Source organism: Serinus canaria, chromosome 21 (genome assembly GCF_022539315.1).
Source record: "Serinus canaria isolate serCan28SL12 chromosome 21, serCan2020, whole genome shotgun sequence".
NCBI classification, from domain to species: Eukaryota; Metazoa; Chordata; class Aves; order Passeriformes; family Fringillidae; genus Serinus; species Serinus canaria.
Window position 1 is genome coordinate 2,814,675 of NC_066334.1, and position 19,828 is coordinate 2,834,502.

The 19,828-nt window shown below is 48.3% G+C and overlaps 1 protein-coding gene across 1 annotated transcript in view; it reads left to right on the forward strand.

Annotated features, from left to right (window-relative positions):
- Window positions 1–7,354: 7,354 nt before the first annotated feature.
- DISP3 (dispatched RND transporter family member 3) overlaps window positions 7,355–19,828 on the forward strand; it is a 28,938-nt gene continuing 16,464 nt past the window's right edge. Inside the window, 13 exon segments of the mRNA XM_030233212.2 lie at window positions 7,355–8,297; window positions 9,532–9,751; window positions 12,099–12,235; window positions 12,664–12,798; window positions 13,031–13,191; window positions 14,629–14,768; window positions 15,474–15,619; window positions 17,068–17,229; window positions 17,613–17,774; window positions 18,218–18,268; window positions 18,271–18,339; window positions 18,934–19,070; window positions 19,564–19,745. Of these exon segments, the coding sequence (XP_030089072.2) occupies window positions 7,370–8,297; window positions 9,532–9,751; window positions 12,099–12,235; window positions 12,664–12,798; window positions 13,031–13,191; window positions 14,629–14,768; window positions 15,474–15,619; window positions 17,068–17,229; window positions 17,613–17,774; window positions 18,218–18,268; window positions 18,271–18,339; window positions 18,934–19,070; window positions 19,564–19,745 (2,630 nt within the window). The 5' untranslated portion in view covers window positions 7,355–7,369.

Genomic DNA, 19,828 nt, shown 5'->3' on the forward strand with positions numbered 1-19,828 from the left:
CACATCTGAGATGGATGTGTCATTAAAGCCTGTTTGCTTATTCTGAATCCCTGCCCCCTCCTCTGCTAATGGTCTGCAGGGCTGTGTTTATTGAGCTGTTGTGATATTTAATGTGAGTTTCTGCATGGCTGGTGCAGCTGGCAGTAAGCTTTAACTCACTGTACTGGCAGGGGATCTGCCAACCTGCTGCTCAGGCACTGAGGCAGCTTGTCTTGTCTTCTCATCTTCCCCTCAAGAAGTTTTTCTTCTGTTCTGAAAAACCTTGTGCTTGCCCAGGTCCTGCTCTGGACCAGTGAGCCGTGTGGCACTAGAGGCTCTTCATCCTCTCGATCTTGCACATCTGCTCCAGATTTCTCACTGATTCTTGGAAGGTGAAATAGCAGTGAAATAGTAATTCCACAAGCTCTGGGTTTTCATGGGAGGAGAGCAGGTAGCTGCATCTGTCTGGGAGAGAGAGAGGAAGTGTGGGAGGTAAGAAAGCCATATCTGCTCAGATCCCACTTCTCAGGCTGCTGAAAGCCAGCCAGCTGCAAGCTGCTCTGTGAGTCCCTCCTGATCCAGCAGTTAGTTTTCCATGGGCCACTATAACACATGGTTTGCTGCAGTTATTCTCACTCAGCTGTAGTGACTGTCAGGATAAATTCCCCCCAGAATCCACCCTCACATTCTGAGAAACAGGAGACTGTGTCTGTGCCACAGATGACACCAGCTCAGTGCATGCAGCTGGAATGGTGCACAAGTATTTCAGTATTCCTGCTGCTCCCTCATCTGGGAATGTGCTACAGATCCCCCACTCCTCTCATGCTGGTGTGTGGAAAGCCCTGCTGAAAATGTGGCTAAAATAAAATAAAAATAAAATTAAAATGAGCTGTGTCCTCACCACAGATTGCAGCCATACATCCTCCCTCTTTCAAATCTGGCATTTTCTGATGGCAGTAAATTGTAGCAGTGAAAAATAAGACCTTCAGATACATTAGATGAAAATGGGTAGCACCTGGAGTGACTGTGACCTGCATGATGCCACAGGTGCAAGTGAGACTTGGTGCCTGTTCCTCCTCTTTCTGGAAGGTCAAAGCACAATGAGCAGAGCTGGCTGAGTACACTCTTCAGGTGGAGCATTTGTAACATTTTCTTTTAACCTCGTTGTGCTGAGGGCTAGGTGCTGGAGTGTGGGAATCCAGATCCCTTTGGCAAGTTTGTTCCCTTGGGCCCCAGCAGGTGGGATCTCCTGGGTGCTTTTGAAATCTGTCAAGGCACCCAAGGGCACTTAGCTGAGCCAGGAGTGATCCCTTTCCTCAACAGCAGCAACTTGCTGGGCTCCAGACAAAATCTAACCAATTTTTGTAGTGGTTGGGCAAGTAATTTCTGAAGCATATCAGAGCCTCAGCTTGCTTGGTACCTGTTAGCAGAAACCTGGAAGTGCCACATACCTGAGTGACAGCAGAGCTTATCAGCAGCACAAGTAACTTAAGCAGTACACATGGCACAGGGCTGCGAGGCATGTTTTGTGAGATTGTAACCAAGACGCTGCTTCTGACACCTACAATCATTAGTTACAATAACCAGGAGCAAATTATTTTATCAGGAAATTAATTTTCTTTGGCAGCAACAAGCATGTTAGCAAAGTGCTCATGCAGGCGTGCCTCTGCAGCAATCCCAGGAAGCCAGGGCACTAAATATGCATGGTTTGATGTTAGCAAATCTTGGTGACCTTTGTTTTTGAAAAGTGACAGTTCCAGTACTTTAAAGCATGTGCTTTGGGGCAATTTACTGGATTCTTTTTGGTAATGTGTGTGAAAACACCAATCCCTTGTTTTTTAAAATTTTAAAAGTTTAATAGGAATAAAATGGTTATAAAAATAGCATATAATTAGAGTAATAATAATTTTGAACAATTTGAATTAGAACAATATGAGACAATAGAAACAAAGAGTTAGGGACAGTCCAGGTACCTCTTTCTGGGCAAAATAAGCCCCAAAAAGGACCCACGTTAACAGAGGATTAACCCTTAAAACAACAGCCTGTTGCATATTCACACACCTCATCCATGGTGCATCAATTCCATTCACACACAGGATTCTGTCTGGGCAGTGTCAGCTCCTTCCTCTGAATCCTGACGGCGTCTGCAGGGCTGAGTGAGGCAGGAAGAAGTTCCTTTCTCCTGATAATGGGGCAATAAATTCTCTTTCTCTGAAAGATTTAGGTGTCCTGTGGCTGCTGTCTCAGTGCGAGACCTTTCTTTCAAAAAAGTATCCTACATAGCACAGTTTCTATTTTAACATTTTGTTATAACCTAAAACTATATTTAACACACTACTTAACTTCTAACATAACACATGCAATCATAAAATATGCATTTTTCACCATGTGTATGGTGTGAATTTGGCTCTCATTGTGGAGGTTGGATATCCCTCAGCAGCACAAAGGTTACCTTGCACAGTGATGGTTGTGTTTGATGATAAAGCTCAAATTATACTTGCAGAACACGGGTTTGTTGCACACAGCCCCCATTTTTGCCCTCAAAAAGATTTGGTATCTGATGTGTCAAAGTAGGCACCCAAAATAAATGTCTGCTTCTTCCTTCATCTCCTGGGCTCCAGCATCTGTCAGATGCAGACTGCACCACCCCCTCCTTCTCAGAGATGCTGGAGAAGATTTGGTTCAGCCCCGCTTCTTCAGCCCTCAGAGTCTGTCGTGACAGGCAATGTTAAAAAGCTCACGAGGAAATTAATAATTCTGGCTGTGAGGCAGGCAGGAAATGAGCCATGAGACCACAGGCTGAATGATGAGGAGAGAGCAGGGCAGGGAATAACTGCTGGGTTTGGGGAGCATCATCCATTGCATGCTCTGGAGGAAGCCAGAGTCCTTGCCTTGGACACTGAGCCTGGAAGCAAAACTGCACTGCAGAGCATTTACAAAAGGGACAAATTAAGGATTCTGTATTGGGCCTGAATTTGGCATTTCCTGGCTGGTGAGTGCTTGACTTTGCAGCTAATCTTTCCACACTGTTTTTGGCATGCAATTATGAGTAGATCTAATCAGTGTTTGTCAGAGCCTGGAAGAGCAGGTGGGTGCCTGCAGAAGATCCTCAACACAGTGGGTTGAGAGTGCTCTAAGCAGCCTTTGTCCAGTCTGGAAGCTGGTTGAGAGGTGGCAGAATCATTTAGGTTGGAAAAGATCATTGAACCTAATCACTTAAGATCATTGATCCTTCTGTTTCCAGCTGCTCTTATCTTAGCAAGGGCATAAAAGTTCCTGTAAGGTAGAAGAGGGGTGGAACAGTCAGGGTGCATGTGCCTCTGCTTGATTTCATAAAAGCTTGAGATCAGATAATCCTCTTTGCTGTGTACAGCCCTGCCTATTGTCTTGCATTTTGTGGGCAAATTGAATGATAGACTGTAGAGCTTTTATATATATATATATTTTTTTTTTTTTTTAAATAATTTTGTTGAACTTTCTTCCCAGCAAACATATATTTATATAATTACTCTGTAATTCCAGCAGCTCTGTGCTGCTGGAGCATTCTGATATCATTCTGATCTGCAAAGTGCCTGGGGTCTGGCAGTGTTTTTCTGCATCTTACTAAAGGATTTAAAGCAAGTGGAAAGGGGAAAGCAAAGCACACAGAAAGAAAATAGATTAAAGCCTTGTTGTTGTGCTGTGCTTGCAACTGGGAAAGGGAACCTGCTTAACTAATAATGGTGGAGCCAGCTCAGCCAGCAGATCAAACCAGTGCTTTGGAGCAGCATGTGCATCTCTGGGCTCGTATCCCACTGAAACAGCTTCTCTCTGTGTTGTACCCTCAGGCACAGCTTCCTGTCTGTGGCTGATTTAATGTTTTGAGAAGTATTATAGGAGATTAAGGGTGAGGTGTCCATGGCCTGCTTGACTTTTCCAGGAGTGCAAGACTTATGAAAGTCAGACCTCCAGCTGGATAAAAATCATATCTAATTCTTCCTATTGTTTTGTTTAACAATTCATGAATGGTAGTCTGCACTGGGAAAGGGACCCCATGCTCTTGGTGATAGCTGTGTTGATAAGGGAGAATGGTATTGTATTTGCATTGCCCCCAGATGAAGGCAGGAATGATGGATCTGACTCCATGTTCTCAGAAGGCTGATTTGTTATTTTATAATACTATATTATATTAAAGAATACTATACTATACTATACTATACTATACTATGCTATACTATACTATACTATACTATACTATACTATACTATACTATACTATACTATACTATACTATACTATACTATACTATACAGAAAGGATACTTACAGAAAACTAAAAAGATAATAATGAAAACTCCTGACTCTTTCCAGAGTCCTGACACAGCCTGGCCCTGGTTGGCCAAAGAGTGCAAACAACTCCCAGCAGAATGCAATGGAACAATCACCTGTGGGTGAACAATCCCCAAACACATTCCACATGAGCACAGCACAGGAGAAACAAATGAGATCAGAATTGTTTTCATTTTCTCTGAGGCTTCTCAGCTTCCCAGGAGAAAAATCCTGGGTGAAGGGGTTTTATCAGAGAATGTGAATGCTACAGAACTGGGATTTGAGAAAGCCCTCCTTGGTGGTGTTTTAGAATTAGACTTCTGGATTGGTCTCAGTGATTCAGGTGTAGAGGAGGACAGTGGTGCTGTGTCCTGGTGTCCCTGTGGAGCTCTGCTTTAGTGTGGTACATTAGTGATGCCCTTCAGTTGTTCTGTGTGCAGCTCTGTGCCACAGAGATGTGGCTTTTGCCAGGACCCAGATGCTCTTAGGATAATTGGGAAGCATGAAGGCTATTTCTCTCCCCCTTAGAGGAACTTCATGTAGCTATCAAAGGGGCCTAAAGCTGCCTTTGGTAGAAACTCCAGAAGATTTCAGGAGCACAAAACTGCTAGCCCCGCTGTGAATGCTCTGCACGTGGGAGAAACCAGTGTGAAGTTTGATTATTTTGTCAATGAGAATCTCTTGTATTACAGAAATTGTCTTTCCCTCCCTTCTAGCCTTGAGCTTTCTTTCTTTTTTCCTTTCTACCTTGGTGTTGCACAAGGCTTCCTTTTTCCTGTAGGAAGGAACAACTGGGTAATTGAAATGGAACACTAGTGAGGATTTTTTAATGTGAAAGTCAGCATTAATTAGTCAGGTCGGGTGTAATTAGCTCCCTCATCCGTCACTGCTTCTATCCAACTTGCCAGTGACTTTCTTCTAGATGTCACTGAAAGAGAACTGTCATGTGGGATCTGCATGGGTGTTTTTCCTGGTTGAGGTGCAAGTGATGACAATCCCTGTGGGGCTGCTGGGGCTTGAGCTGGATCTCACTTGCAGGAATCCTGTTTGCTTTGGAAATAGCAGAGGGAAGCCCAACAAATCTATATGCCTACCCAAACCAGTTGAATCAGTGCCTCTTCTCTAAAGAAACAGACCCAGGGCTCCAAGGAGTTCTCTAATCCTCTGCCTCTTTCAACCTGGTGCAGGCTAAGCTTGCTCAGAAGTGAGGCAGAGCTTTAATGAAGGCTGCAGGATTAAGTTCTCTGTGTGTATCCTGGAGCTGAAAAAGTAATTGGGCCATGATTCAGTGCTGAGAGTCTCTGGATAGCATGAGAAGTGATGGAGGGAAAACAGGCCAGCCCTCGAGTAAAATTCAAGCAGAAAAAAATGCATTTCAATCCCTTTCTGGATGATGTGAGGGTTTATCTCCCCCACCAATTCGATTTGCCATGTTTTGGGTTGGATAGGCTGTCATCCTGACCCAGGCAGGATCTGAGGGAGGTGCAAAGCCAGATGAGTCCCAAGGGCAACGCTGAGTGTGCCATGTCTGGCTCTGGAGCTGGATCAGCTCTCCTGAAGGGGGTTCAGAGCTGTGGATGCCTGCATGGCTGTGGTACCCTGCATGCAGAGGGAGGCTGGCACTGCTGGGGACAGTCCAGGTGCCACCCACCCTGCCCATGTCTCTGTCCCAGACCAATCTTGATCCTTCCCTGACTCAGTTCTCATGTGAGTGCATACAGGGGCTACTCCAGAAATTTCTGTGCTGGAGTTCACACCAGTGCCAGAATTTGTGCCAGTCTGCAGCTAGAGTGTAACACATGTTTGGTCACCAGACATTATAGGTGGCCATGTGTTACAAACTGGGGTTTGCAGTCCAGACCATGACAATTGATGGACAAGTCAGAGGGAAATACCTTAGAACTGATCCCATCCTTGAGCTGAGGATTTAGCTCTTGGTTAAGAAAGAAGATGCTGTAATCCCTTTTCTGCTGCCTTATTATTAAGTTGCTCTCTCTCATTTCCCTTTCTTGTCACATGCAGGATCTTCTGTCTCTGGATAAGAATCTTTTCCCTCCTTCTCCTCAGTAACTCAATAAAATGGGAAATGATTATGGATCTTTACCTCTCTTTCTAAAGAGAGAATACACAGAATACATATCCTTTTTCAGATCTCACAGTACCTCCATTGCCCAGGCCAGTGGGAGAAAAGTCAGGGGTAGAGGGGAGGTAACTGCAGGTACACACCAACCTGCCCAAGTGGGATGGGTGAGGTTACACCTGAGCTCCTGCAGCATCAATCTACACTAATGTGGAGTTCCAGCTTGGCTGCCCCTTAGAGGCTGAAGGGTAACAGTTCCTGGCAGCTGAGTGATGGATGGGGGTCACACACCAGCCATAGGAGCATTATCTTCCTCTCCTTAGAACTGACAATAGATTTCCCCAGCTATTTATAGCAGTATTCATCTTCCCCACAGAGTGTGCATGTATGTGCACACTGAGCCAGAAGCACACACCCACAGCTGCACACCATGCTTGCAACCCGTCAGCCCCTCTGAAAACTCACTGGATGCCTGGCAAAGGTGAGCACTGTGAGCTGGGGCTGACAAGGTGCTGTGCTTGGGAGGGCTGGTGAGCAGTAAAGCCATAAATAGCTGGGGGAAGTCTATTGTCAGTTCTAAGGAGAGGAGGATAGCACTCCTTTGCATTTTGTATCTGGTAGCATGAACCATTCCTGGATGTAAGAACCAGGTTAGCTAATTAAGTGTTCCTGCTGCTGCAGGGTGAGCAACATACTGTGAATCCTCCTTGCCTGGTGCTCCTGGAGCCATGCAGAGCCTTCCTCTGCCACAGCACTGGGCTCGGGGACTGTCACTTGAACTTCTCCTCTCTGGTTCCTCTGCCAGGCAGAGTGGGATACCCCGTGACAGGGCTGTTGTTTCAGTGGCTGCAGCAGATCTGTGGGGCTTGGAAGGAGTGATGCTTTCCTCCTGAGGGAACTGGAGTGTCCTGGCTCTGCTGCTGTGAGTCTGTGGATTCACAGCTGTGCCTGTGACACCACTGCTGGGTCTTGCTGACTGCTCTGTCTGTGTGCAGGTGCTGGACATGGACACAGAGGATGACCCATTGTTACAGGATGCCTGGCTAGAGGAGGAAGATGAAGAGGTGGCCTTCAGCTCCCAGAAGAGGCGAGAGGGTGCTCTGTTGTGTGGGAAAAGCCCGTGCAGAGTCAGGCCCCTGTGTGTCACACTGCCCATGTCTGGCTTCTGGAATATTGTTGGCTGGGTGTTCACCAACCCATACTGTGCTGGCTTCATACTTTTCCTGGGCTGTGCCATCCCTGCTGTGCTTGCTGTTGTCATGTTCCTCCACTACCCTGCCCTGGATATTGACATCTCCTACAACGCTTTCGAGATCCGCAACCACGAGTCCTCGCAGCGCTTCGATGCCCTCGCCTTGGCCCTCAAATCCCAGTTTGGCTCCTGGGGGAGGAACCGCCGGGACCTGGCTGACTTTACCTCAGAAACCCTGCAGAGGCTCATCTTCGAGCAGCTGCAGCAGCTCCACCTCAACGCTTCCCAGCTCGGGGTCAGCGCGCGGGTCAGGCGCAGCCCCGCGGAGGGCAGGGCGAGCTCCCTGCAGCCCCGGCCCCAGCCCAGCCCAGCAAACCAGACCTCCCGAGTCGGGAGGGGAGCCCCACGCTGGGACTACTCCAGCACTTACATCAGTGCTAACACACAGACACACGCTCACTGGCGCATTGAGCTCATTTTTCTGGCTCGGGGGGACTCTGAGAACAACATCTTCACCACGGAGCGCCTGGTCACCATCCATGAGGTCGAGCGCAAGATCATGGACCACCCTCGCTTCCGTGAATTCTGCTGGAAGCCCCATGAGGTCTTGAAGGACCTGCCCCTTGGTTCTTACTCCTACTGCTCCCCTCCCAGCTCCCTCATGACCTACTTCTTCCCCACTGAGAGAGGAGGGAAGATTTACTACGATGGCATGGGACAAGACCTTGCTGACATCCAAGGTGAGCTGAGGGCCACGGGCAAGGGCTGGCATGCTCAAGGAATGCCTCTCCTCAGGTTCAGGCAGTCAGTGGTGTGCAGCTAAGAGGAGTGACTGCCTTGTATGGAGAGGAAGATGCTGCTGGGCTGTGCTCTGAGGAATTGTCTTTTCTGCACCAGAGCCCCTTTTCAAGCCTGCAACTCCAGTCACAGGTCACACAGACCCCCACAGGCAAGTGAGAGGGACAACTGAGGGGGTGTCATGAATGGTACAGAAGTCTTCTACTGATCCTTGTCCCCTGTAGATGGCTGTGCTTCACTAGAGCAATGCCAGGGGCTTGGAAACACAAATAGGGATGAGCTTCCCTGCACTTCAGAGCAGATTAAAGAGGTCCGTGGGCTGTTCTGGCAGCTTGTGAGTCACCAACTGAAAGGTTCCTATAAGGAGAGGAGGAAAAAGGCCCTGCCTCCTCCTCCCAGCTCTGTACCTTGTGCTGTGCACCTCTAATGGAACAGAGGCTCTGGGTGGTGACAAAGAGGTGACTCATGAGGAGTCTGTGGGTGTGCTGTGGCTGTGGGATGTACCCTCCATCTGTCTCCCAAGCCAGGCTGCAGAGGGTAGCTGTCCAGGAGCCACGCTGGGAACAAGCAAAGGATTAAGTCCATCTGCTCCAGTAACAGTTCTGCTACCAAACCAGGAAGGAGCACAGTTTCTGGTCTTTCTGGTACAAACTCTAGGGAACTGGATTTTGGGAATAGATAGGCAGTGTCTCTTGGTCAGAACAAGCTGAGTGCCTCCATCTCTGCATCCCTCACACCATCAGATGGCAGAGGTGCCAGGTCACAGCAGAGCCAGGACTCCTCTTCCATGGGCATTGTTTAGTTCTTGTGCTTCCAAGTGTAATGGAAAAAATATTGTCCCAGTGTAAGAGAAGGAAGGGCATCCAGCAGGGGAGTATTGATCAGGATGCTGCTGGCTGGGGGTGCTGTAGCTCAGGTCAGTCAGGTGGAAGATGTGTCCCTGATGAGGAAGTGCATGGGGGCAGGAACACAGGCAGTCACAGAAGAGAAGTGGGATGTGAGTCTTGGCAATCCAGGTTTCCCTGGCCCTCCTTGCTCTCTGGGAGGCAGTAGCAGTCAGCATTGCTCTGATGGAGGACAGGATGACTCCCAGTTTCCCCGTGGCAGACTAGATCCCGTGCCTTGCCAAGACAATCAAGCAGGACCCTACAAAAGTGGCACTGCTTTCTCCTGCAGGCTCCCTGGAGCTGGCCATGACCCACCCTGAATTCTACTGGTACGTGGATGAGGGCTTGTCTGCTGAGAACATGAAGAGCTCCCTGCTGCGCAGCGAGATCCTCTTTGGGGCCCCCCTGCCCAACTACTACTCGGTGGAGGATCGCTGGGAGGAGCAGCGCCGCAAGTTCCAGAACTTCGTCATCACCTACGTGGCCATGCTGGCCAAGCAGTCCACGAGGTCAGGGGGGTGTGGGCAGGGCAGGTGGGAGTGCATGAGAGCAGGGAAGGGCACAGGATGGAGCAGAGCTCTCAGGGCAAAAGCTCTGCTGTTGTGTTTGCGGGGTTCCCAGAGGAAGGAAGGAATGATGGATCTGACTCCGTGTTCTTGGCAGGCTAATTTATTGTTTTATGATACTGTATTATTTTAAAGGATACTATACTAAACTCTTATAGTAATCTCCTCAATCTAGGTCTAATAAGGTTTCAGAGGTCTGTAACACACCCAAGATAGCTCAGCTACCCTTGGAGGCATAAAATCAGCAGGATGGCTTCTGTTGCAGTGCTAGAAAAAAAAAGGTTCATTAAATGGCAAAATAACAAACAGAAAAACCAAGCCAGGTGCCAGAGTTCTTGTTCCTGGTAAAACACCTTACAAAAGTGATTAGTTTCTTTGTTCACTTCTTTTTTTAGTAAATTGCCTAGGTGAGACTTTTTGGCTTCTGTTTAATTGGCTATCCTTAAGTTGAAGTTATCTTAAGTTGGCTATTCTTAGGCTTATGAAGTAGCTTTTTCACTTAATTGAGAAGAGAAATTTTTGGGCTTTTTTTCTTTTTGAAGAGACAAAAGATAGTTTTGTCACTCCTTCTACAAGAGGCACACTCCTATACTAAACTATACTAAAGAATACAGAAAGGATACTTATAGAAGGCTAAATAGATAATAATGAAAACTCGTGACTCTTTCCAGAGCCCTGACGCAACTTGGCCCTGATTGGCCAATAAGTCAAAACAATTCACATGAAACCAATGAACATTCACCTGTTGGATAAACAATGTCCAACCACATTCCAAAGGAATGTGGCTCGGGGGGACTCTGAGCCAACCATTCTCCAAAGGAGAAGCAAATCAGGTATTTATTGTTTTCCTTTTCTCTGAGGCTTCTCAGCTTCCCAGGAGCAAAATCCTGTGCAGGGGGATTTTTTAGAAAATATGACAGTGGCGGCTCTGCCTTAAAGTTCACACCAGAGCAGAAGTGCCTGTTCTACTCTGATAGCCATGTTCCATTTGGCTTCACTGGGAAAGCACCAGGCACAGAAGGCTTGACATGCTACCTTGGACTACTGGTCAGACTTGAACAGTGGCCATGGCATAATGTTCCGGATGAAAAAGCATCTCCATTGAAACTGGGCTCAGACACAGAGCTGTGAATGATGGTGGGGAGTCCATGGCCTGCTCCTATGCTCCCTTTTACTGCCAGTTCCACAAGCAGCAGCATGCCAGAGACACCAACAGAGACAATGAAAAGGGGACAAAGTTTGAATCTACTGCCTGTCTTTCCACTGAGTCCTTGTCTGGCATTGGATCTTTTTGCTTTTGTCTTACAAATCCAGTTCCACTAGCTCAAACAGAACTGGCTTCCTGCTCTGAACTGGGCCACTACTGGTCTGATGCAGGGGATGAAAGTCTTTACTCAAGGCTGCTCAACCTGTGGATCCAATTCTGCTTTGTGTACAGAGAGGTGGGGAAGAGAGTTTCAGGGCAGGATGAGTTTCAGGAAGTGCAGGCTTTTTTCACTACCAGGTCTTGCTTGAACAGAGCTTTGCTCAGTGCTTGTGAGAGAGAGAGAGATGATAAAATAGAGCTAAAAGGGCTAAAAGAGCATGCCAGTACTCAGGCAGTTGACTGAAGGCTGTGTGTCCCAGTCTCTGTGCCCTCTTAGACTCCAGCTTTCTACTGCCCTGAGTCTTAGTACTTCCCAGAATGAAGGGAGGCTGATCTTCAAAAGCAGGTTGCATTGCAGGCAGCCACAGAGCATTCTCAGCTGGGAAAGCAGATTGTGATTCTGACAAGCCAAAAAAGAATTGAGGCCAAGGCTCTGTTCCAAAGCTCAGATCCCTGATAGCTTCCTATGGTGCAGCATTATTGTAGTCCTGGTTAAATTATGTTGGATTATTTTTGCTCTGAGCCTGCTTCCAGAGGCAGAATCTGGTAAATCATATAGTTTCTGATTAATCCCTCCCTCTGCCTGCATTCACAGTGCTAATATAATAAGCAGTGATTAGGATTCCAGATGGAATTGGCTTTGAAGGCTCCAGGAACTGTCTATTAGTGCCTAAGACCCACCATGCAGTGGAGGAATTTAAAAAATATTAGACCTACTCTTTATTTTTCTCCTTCCCTGTATGAATTTCACATCCAGCAGCAACTTTGTTCAACCTGCTCTCACTGCTCTGTTTTCTCAGAGAACTGCCAGGTTATTAGAGCAGTGACCTCCTTTGGCTCTGGAGGAGACACTGTGCTTTAAACCACCTGGCTCTCTCCTTTTATGCTCAACTATTCCTCTTCTTTCATATCTCCCCACCCTAGCAAAGTCCAGGTGCTGTATGGAGGGACAGATTTGTTTGACTATGAAGTGAGGAGGACTTTCAACAATGACATGTTGCTGGCCTTCATCAGCAGCAGCTGCATAGCTGTCTTGGTCTACATCCTCACCTCCTGCTCAGGTATGCTGGAGTCACAGCTCCCCTGTTCTCACACAGATCCAGATGTGCCCTGGCTCTCTGTGTCAAGGCTGAGGAGAGACTCTGATGCCCTGGCACCAGTGTGGCTGTGTGGCACAGCAGCATGCAGAAGGGCAAGCCAGTCTGGTTCTCCAGAGCAGAGATCTATTGGCAGGGTGAGGGAAAGACTCACAGGAGATCAGGAATAAGATGAAAATGCTTTTCTTGTGAACACTGGCATAAATTTGATGTAATTTTTTGCATGAACCTCATGGGAGGGAGTCTGCAAGCAGTACTCCTGCAGCCCTGAGCTGTTCTCTGTCACCAACAGACTCATGGGAGCCAGTATCCCAACAGGGCAGATGGGAGCTGTTTGTTCTGCTGGGGGTAGCCAGAGATACTATTTTTTCTGTGTTTCTTTTCTGCTGCAGTGTTTCTGTCATTCTTTGGCATTGCCAGCATTGGGCTGAGCTGCCTGGTGGCTCTGTTCCTGTACCATGTCGTGTTTGGGATCCAGTATCTGGGTATACTCAATGGTGTGGCTGCCTTTGTCATCGTGGGGATTGGTAAGCTCATCTTTACTCCAAGCCTGTGCTTTACCTGTGCTGCCTTGCCCTGCTTCTGTCTGCAGGAGAGAAGAAGGTGATGGTGGCAAATGCAGATTGAATTTTCAGGCCCTTTTTCAGTTATCTATAAATTTATAAATATCTGCTGTTCAAATGTCAAGGGGGAAATCAGATTTTTAGCAGGTGTCACCTCTGTGAGCAGAGTATCAATATCTCTGCTGTCTTTTTCCAGGAGTTGATGATGTCTTTGTTTTCATCAACACCTACCGCCAAGCCACCCACCTCAAGGACCTGCGGCTGCGCATGATCCACACCATCCAGACAGCAGGGAAAGCCACCTTCTTCACCTCCCTGACCACAGCTGCAGCATATGCTGCCAACATCTTCTCTCAGGTACCCTGCACCTCTGGAATTTGGGGTTTCAATGTCTGCCAAAGGGCCTAATAGATCAGGAGCCTGCCAACACCATCTGTCCTCTCCTTCAGCACCGTGGGCTGCCAGACCTGCTCCTTACAGAGCTGTCTCTTACTTGCTGTAAGGTAGTGGATTATCCAAGGAAATACTTCTGTGCTGTCACTGTACAGCTGGTCTGTAGCTGGACAAGGTAAATCTGGCCATAACAGAAATCCAATTCAGTTAGCCTGGTTCATTCTGGAGAAGAATTAAAACAAGTCCCTGAGTGAGCAATCATTGGTTAGATTTGAACTCAAACAGAGATCTCTCGAAACAGGTCAACCCCCGTGACAGGGAGGAATGATGAGGAGGATCCATCTTATCAGAAGGCTAATTAATTACTTTATTATACTGTACTACATTACATCTAAACTGAATCTGCCAAGCACACACTGCACAGAATCTCATGACTGTCAGTGACAGTCCTGACACACACACACACCTGGCCCTGATAGCCAAGGAAACAAAACCCCATCACTGTGGGGAAACAATCTCCACATTGCATTCTACTTTGGCACAAACACAGGCACAGCAAATGATAAGAATTGTGTTTCCTTTCTCTGAGGTTCAGAGAATGTGAAACCCAGAGATATTCTTGGGAAGAATTGTGCCTTGCTTTTCTCTGTGAAGGGAAATGTGATGACAGAGATCTCATCCAGTCATGTTCCTTCTGGAATGCAGACATAGCACTGCTCAAGGAGCTGGGGTGATGTTAAGACCCAGACCAATCAGTTGTCTCACCCTGGGAGTTTTAAACCCCCTGTATAAGGAGGCTTCCATAATAAACCACTGCTGCTGTTACACAGATCTCTGAGGGTTTATGTTGTCTCTGTCTCCATGTAACACTGTGCCACTGATCAAACAGGCTCTGTTTCAGTGCTTTTCCTATCAGGTTTGCTGATTTTCATGACTGAGGTGTATTATCCTTAGGTTCCTCCAGACATCTCTTCCTTGCCTGCTGTCTCTTCAGCAATCCTGCCCCAGCTGATCCCTGTCACTGATGGTGGAGACAGGAATGCAATGTACACACATTGCAAAGTTCCTGTGGCAACAGCCAACCTTTGTTGATGCACACCCTCTTTTATGGGAGCTTTGAATTTCCTGCACTTAGAGAGAGGATTGGACAAAGGTCTTGACTCTGCCCAGCTAACTGGCCAGTGATGTGGGTGCATTCCTGATTCAAAGGGATTGGCTGGGGTCCCCTTGTTTAAACTTGAATTTAGCCTATCAGTATTGTGTTCAAGGCCTTGTTTGCTTCAATTCCCTAACAAGCTAGGCTGGTTGTGTAAGTGTCTGCCATGGCCAAATTATTTGTGTAGCTACAGACCAGCTGTAGTCTTTACAGATCCCAATCCCATGTTCTCTCTCTTCATGTAGATCCCAGCTGTGCATGACTTTGGACTCTTCATGTCACTGATTGTGTCCTGCTGCTGGGTAGCTGTGCTCTTCACCATGCCAGCTGCTCTTGGAATATGGACCCTTTACGTGTCCCCATTAGAGAGCTCCTGCCAAGCCAGGTGAGCCCTGGAGCCTGTGGGTGGGAAATTGAGGAATTTGCAGTCAAGGAGGTTTGCAAATTCCTTCCCTATCATCTCAGTTTATCCTCATTCCCCTCAGGCAGCTTGGCTTTGGCTCTGACAGAAGGGAAATGTAAGTTCTGCCATTCCAGATTGGAGCAAAATGGAAGGGTCAAGTCCCAGTCTCATTCTCTCTCAGTCAGTTCTCTTGGTTGAATGCCATGGAGTGAGTATTGGACCATTTGTTTCCTTGGAGCACTTAATGCACAGCTAAACCTTCAAGAGGTGGAGATGCAAGCCCTGCAGGGCAGACAGGTCCCCACTGCTCCTGCCAGGATATGGAGATTTGTGTTGGAAAGTCAGCACATTTCCTTCTCCCCTGCTCTCTAGCACTGCAGGTGACCTGGGATGATTTTATTCATTAGCAGGGAGATGAACTGTAGAAACTCCCATCACTCAGCACCCAGTGTCACTGTCATGGACAGAGTGTCCAGGCTCAGCCCTGCTCTGTGTATCCAGCCCAGCCCCCCCTGCCCTCTCAGCACTGAGCAATGGAATTTGCTCCTGGCAGTTCCTGTTGTCTTTCCAAGCAATTGGAGCAGGTTGATCCTGTGCTCCTTGCCACTGAAGGAGCCCACTGGTAACTCTTCACGGGGTATGTGGCTTTAAACTCTTGCCTTTGTCTCCTTTCCTGCTCCAATCCAGCTGCAGTCAGAAGTGCACCAAAAAGAGTGCCTTGCACCTGGCTGAAGATCTCTTCATTGCCTCAGCAGCCACCTCCAGAGCAGGCAGAGAGACCCTTCCCTACCTTGATGATGACATCCCACTGCTCAGCGTGGAGGAGGAGCCTGGTACGTGTCTGCTGTTGGTGCCTTTAGGGGGATCACACTGCCCTCCTCATCCTGCAGCTCTCCCTACCCCTGACACTGGTCCTTGCCTCAGTTCCCTGAATTGTAAGCTGGAGATGGTGTCATCATGGAAGTTGTAGGAGTCAGGACTCAATATTCTTTGTAAGTTTGCTTTGAGATCTTCAGTGGGTGCCAATGCACGCTTTCTTAGCTAGTTTGCTAATTCTCTTGGGCCCACTGTGGTCTGCTTTGTCTGGAATCACTGATTGTGACATGGAAGTAGCCATGAAACATCTGATCCATTACACAGCTCACCATGGAGTAAAGTTTTCCCCTCTTCCCTGCCATTTGGAGCACCGTATTTGGGAAGCAGGAGAAAGAACACTCTTGTTCTCCAGCATCAGCCCCTAGGGCAGCTCATTCATCATGGTATGAAGAGGGCAGTGACTTGCCTGAGATCACATCAGCAATCTAGAAAAAAATCCCAGAAATTCCCTATAAGTTGTTAGCAGGAGATAATCCTTCCAGCCCAAGAAAAAGGTGCTTACAGGGTCGTGCTATCTTGTACTTGGCTTTTAAAACTTGCTGGGATCTCTTCCTTTTAAGCCCCCCAGAGCAGTGGTCAGGGCAGTGAGTTACTTTCAGGCCTAGAAGCAAACTGGAACTGGAGATAACTGAGTCAATTCCATGGCATGTGCAGAGCCCTTGCTGCAGAGTGGGCTCTGAGATGCCTTTGACAGGCAGGCAGAGGAGCTCTGGCTCTGGCTCTGTGCTGCAAGGGTTCTCCTTAGTACGCCAGAGCCACATGCAGTGGTGATGTATGGAAATAATCCCTCTCTTCCCTGCAAACAGCAGAATGTTTTCCTCCAGGGCCCCTGGGCATGAGGGAGCTGTGAAGAAGCAAAGCAGCTTGTTCCAGTCACTGGCCAAGCGTGGTTTGTAGGTTGGCTGTACAGTGTGCCAGGCATGCTTCATCCCTCCACAGCAAGTGCCCTCTTCTCACACCTGGAGAAGGGGGCATTTCCCTTGGCATCCCTGATCTGGAGCTAGGAGAATCAGGGAGGAGCCAGGCTGCACTCAGGAAGAGGTCAGCTGTGTGTAATTAGCAGTAAGACACATTTAGTGGGATGGGGACAAATTCTGGTTGGCCCAAGAAGCATGCAGTGTCCCTGTGACCTTATGGACAGTGTTTGTGGGGTTTGGTAGGGCAGGGAATAGCCTGAAGCATAGATTTGGACTGAGCTATGGACTTAGATGAGTAGCTGTTGCTTGGCAGTGACTTGACAAAGATGCTTAAAAAATCCTGGAGTCACTGCCTCTGCTGGGGTTTTACTCCATCTCTGCAGCTTGAGTGAGTTGTGCAGCACCTTGCACAAGATTTAATAAAGGAGAGCAGAGTTCTGAGAGACACTCATGGCACTGAGACTGCTTTTGATTTCTCTCTGTTCTAGTCTCCCTGGAAATGGGGGATGTCCCCTTGGTGTCTGTGATGCCAGAAAATCTGCAGCTCTCTGCAGAGAAGAGCAGCCAGGGTCACTTGATAGCTCATCTGCAAGAGCTGCTGGAGCACTGGGTGCTGTGGTCTGCAGTGAAGAGCAGATGGGTGATTGTGGGTAAGCAAGGAGGCGGGTTGCATCTGCATGGATTTTAGAGGGTTTGACATTTCAATCACTCCAAGCCTTGATTATTAGTTACAAAAGCTGGGAAAGGGGACGTGGTAAATGTCTTCTACAGTGGGAGAGTGCTCCCCGAATAGTCAGTCCCTAAGGGACTTTTCAATCCCTTTCTTCTCACTCAGACCTAAAGTGGCAATTCCTGATGGAGTTTTTTCCAGGCATGGAGCTTATTACAAGAAAGCCCAGCTGCCAGTGTGCTTTAGTGGCTGTTATTTTTCCAGCTGAAAATACCATCTTTCTACCACATGCCTGTTCTCTGAGCATGTCTGGAGTGTGAAGTGCATGTAGGGTCCCATGCTTAGCCAGGTTTCTCCTTGCAGGGCTGTTTCTCCTGGTTTTGCTCCTGTCCATATTCTTTGCCAGCCGCCTCCATCCAGCCAGCCGTGCTCCGGTCTTGTTCCGGCCAGACACAAACATCCAGGTGCTACTGGATCTGAAATACAACCTGAGTGCTGAAGGGATCTCCTGCATTACCTGCTCAGGTGAGAGCACTGGTTCCCAAACCATGGTGGGTGCAGTCCAGCCTGGCCTAAGCCCTGGGCTGGAGGAGCTGAAATGTGAGGCAGACACCTACAATGGTCAAATATCTCACTGGATATTGGATAGACCCTGTGGAATAGAGGCACATCTTTGGAATAGGATGGTTGAGTTGCCTGTAGGAATGGAGTATTTAGAAAGGTATTTCCTGCTTTAGCCATGAAGTGCCTGAGTATTTCTTCTGGAGCAATCCCTTCACAGACCATGAAAACTGACTATTTTTACTCCTAAGTGCTGGTCTCATGTCAGTGCCCAGCCAAGAGACTGTGGCTCTGGGTTGCCTGCTCAGGGTTTGGTATTCAGCAGCTGAGTCTGTGATGTTCACAGGCCTGATACCTCTTTCCTCTTGCCACTCACTCTTTCCTCCCTGACTAACCTTGTGGGACAGGTTTGTTTCAGGAAAAGCCCCACAGTTTGCAGAACAACATCCGAACTTCCCTGGAAAAAAGAAGAGGGGCTCAGGTTCACCTTGGGGAAGCAAAGGCAGCATGAGTGATGAAGGGCAGCAAGGTGAGTGGAGCATGATGGCTCTGGCCACAACTGGGGCCAGGGCCCAAGGATCCACTGGGGTACAAACTAAACCACATGCTCTCTGAATAGCTGATGGGGAATAATTCTCTTCAGAGCCTGCCCCACTGAGCCCTAGTGCTGGGTGAGTGGGGCATCTTTAGAATCCCCCTTTCCCTGAATACCTACTGCTCTGTAGGACGTGGTCCTATAACCCAGGTGGCAGTATCAGCTGGTGTCATATCCCTCTGATCTGAGTACAGGGCTAGGAACTCCAAGCTCTCACATCCCAGTCCTGTTCACAACCTTATTGGCAGGTCACGAGGAGAGTAAATTCAGTTTGCAGGGGATTTTGAGGATAAAACAGTTATTGGGCCAGGTCCCAGGATGAATCAATAAGCCATCAGGAATTACTGCAGCTCAGGATGTATTTGTGGTAGCCTTTGAAAGATGTACTGTGTGGTGAGAAGGCAGAGGCTGTGTCTGGTGTGTCTCAGCAGACAGCAGAGCATTGGAGCCCTCCTTTGCTCTGGCTGCATCTGTAGCATTTGCTGGTTGAGAAGTACCACCAAACCTCATGCCCTGTGTTTTCCTCAGAGCTCCAGGGGACTGTGTATATCTCCAAGTCCAGGAGCAAGGGAAGACCAGCTATCTACAGATTCTCACTCAATGCCAGTGTCCCTGCGCCCTGGCAGATGGTGTCACCGGGAGATGGGGAGGTGCCTTCATTCCAGGTAAGTCAGTTCAGGATGGTGGATGCCTCTGGCAAGAGGGCAGCACTCAGCAGGTGAGCACAAGAGCCTCCTCCTGTCTCTCCATGGGGTCCTATGTAGCTTTGGGTGACATTTTCAGAGCACTGCAGTAGGGTAGTTAACACAGAAGGCATCCAGGATGATACCTTGGAGTGCCACAAGACTTCCCCTGTTGCTGTTGAGAGGTGACTGTCAGTGATGGGAGCAAACCTGTGGGTGCCACTAGGGCAGATGTGCCTCACCCTGGGCAGAGCAGCCACCATTCAGCCTGGGCCACTGGGAATGAGGGCACTGAGGAGCCCCTCACACACTGGCCATCGCTGGGAAGGGGCAGGCTGGGGGCTGACTGTGCCTGCACTGCTCATTATGTGTGGCTGTGCTAGTGCCCAGGGAGGAAGGGAGAGTGTGATGCTAATGTGCAACAGGCTGCAACCCTGTGGAGTTAAGTGTCTGTTTTCATTAATCCATTGCTTAGGTGTATAGAGTGCCTTTCGGTAACTTCACCAGGAAGCTGACAGCTTGTGTGTCCACAGTAGGGCTGCTTAAGCAGATGAGCCCCAGGAAGTGGATGATGACCACCTTGTCCTGTGACACCAAGAAGGGCTGGAAGTTCGATTTCAGTTTCTACGTGGCCTCCAAGGAGCAGCAGCGAACACGGTAACTTTCCCAACCACCTCGGGACAGGGCAACAGAAACAGCTCAGCTGAGAGGCTGATCTGAGATGCCTGATGGCCAGTGCT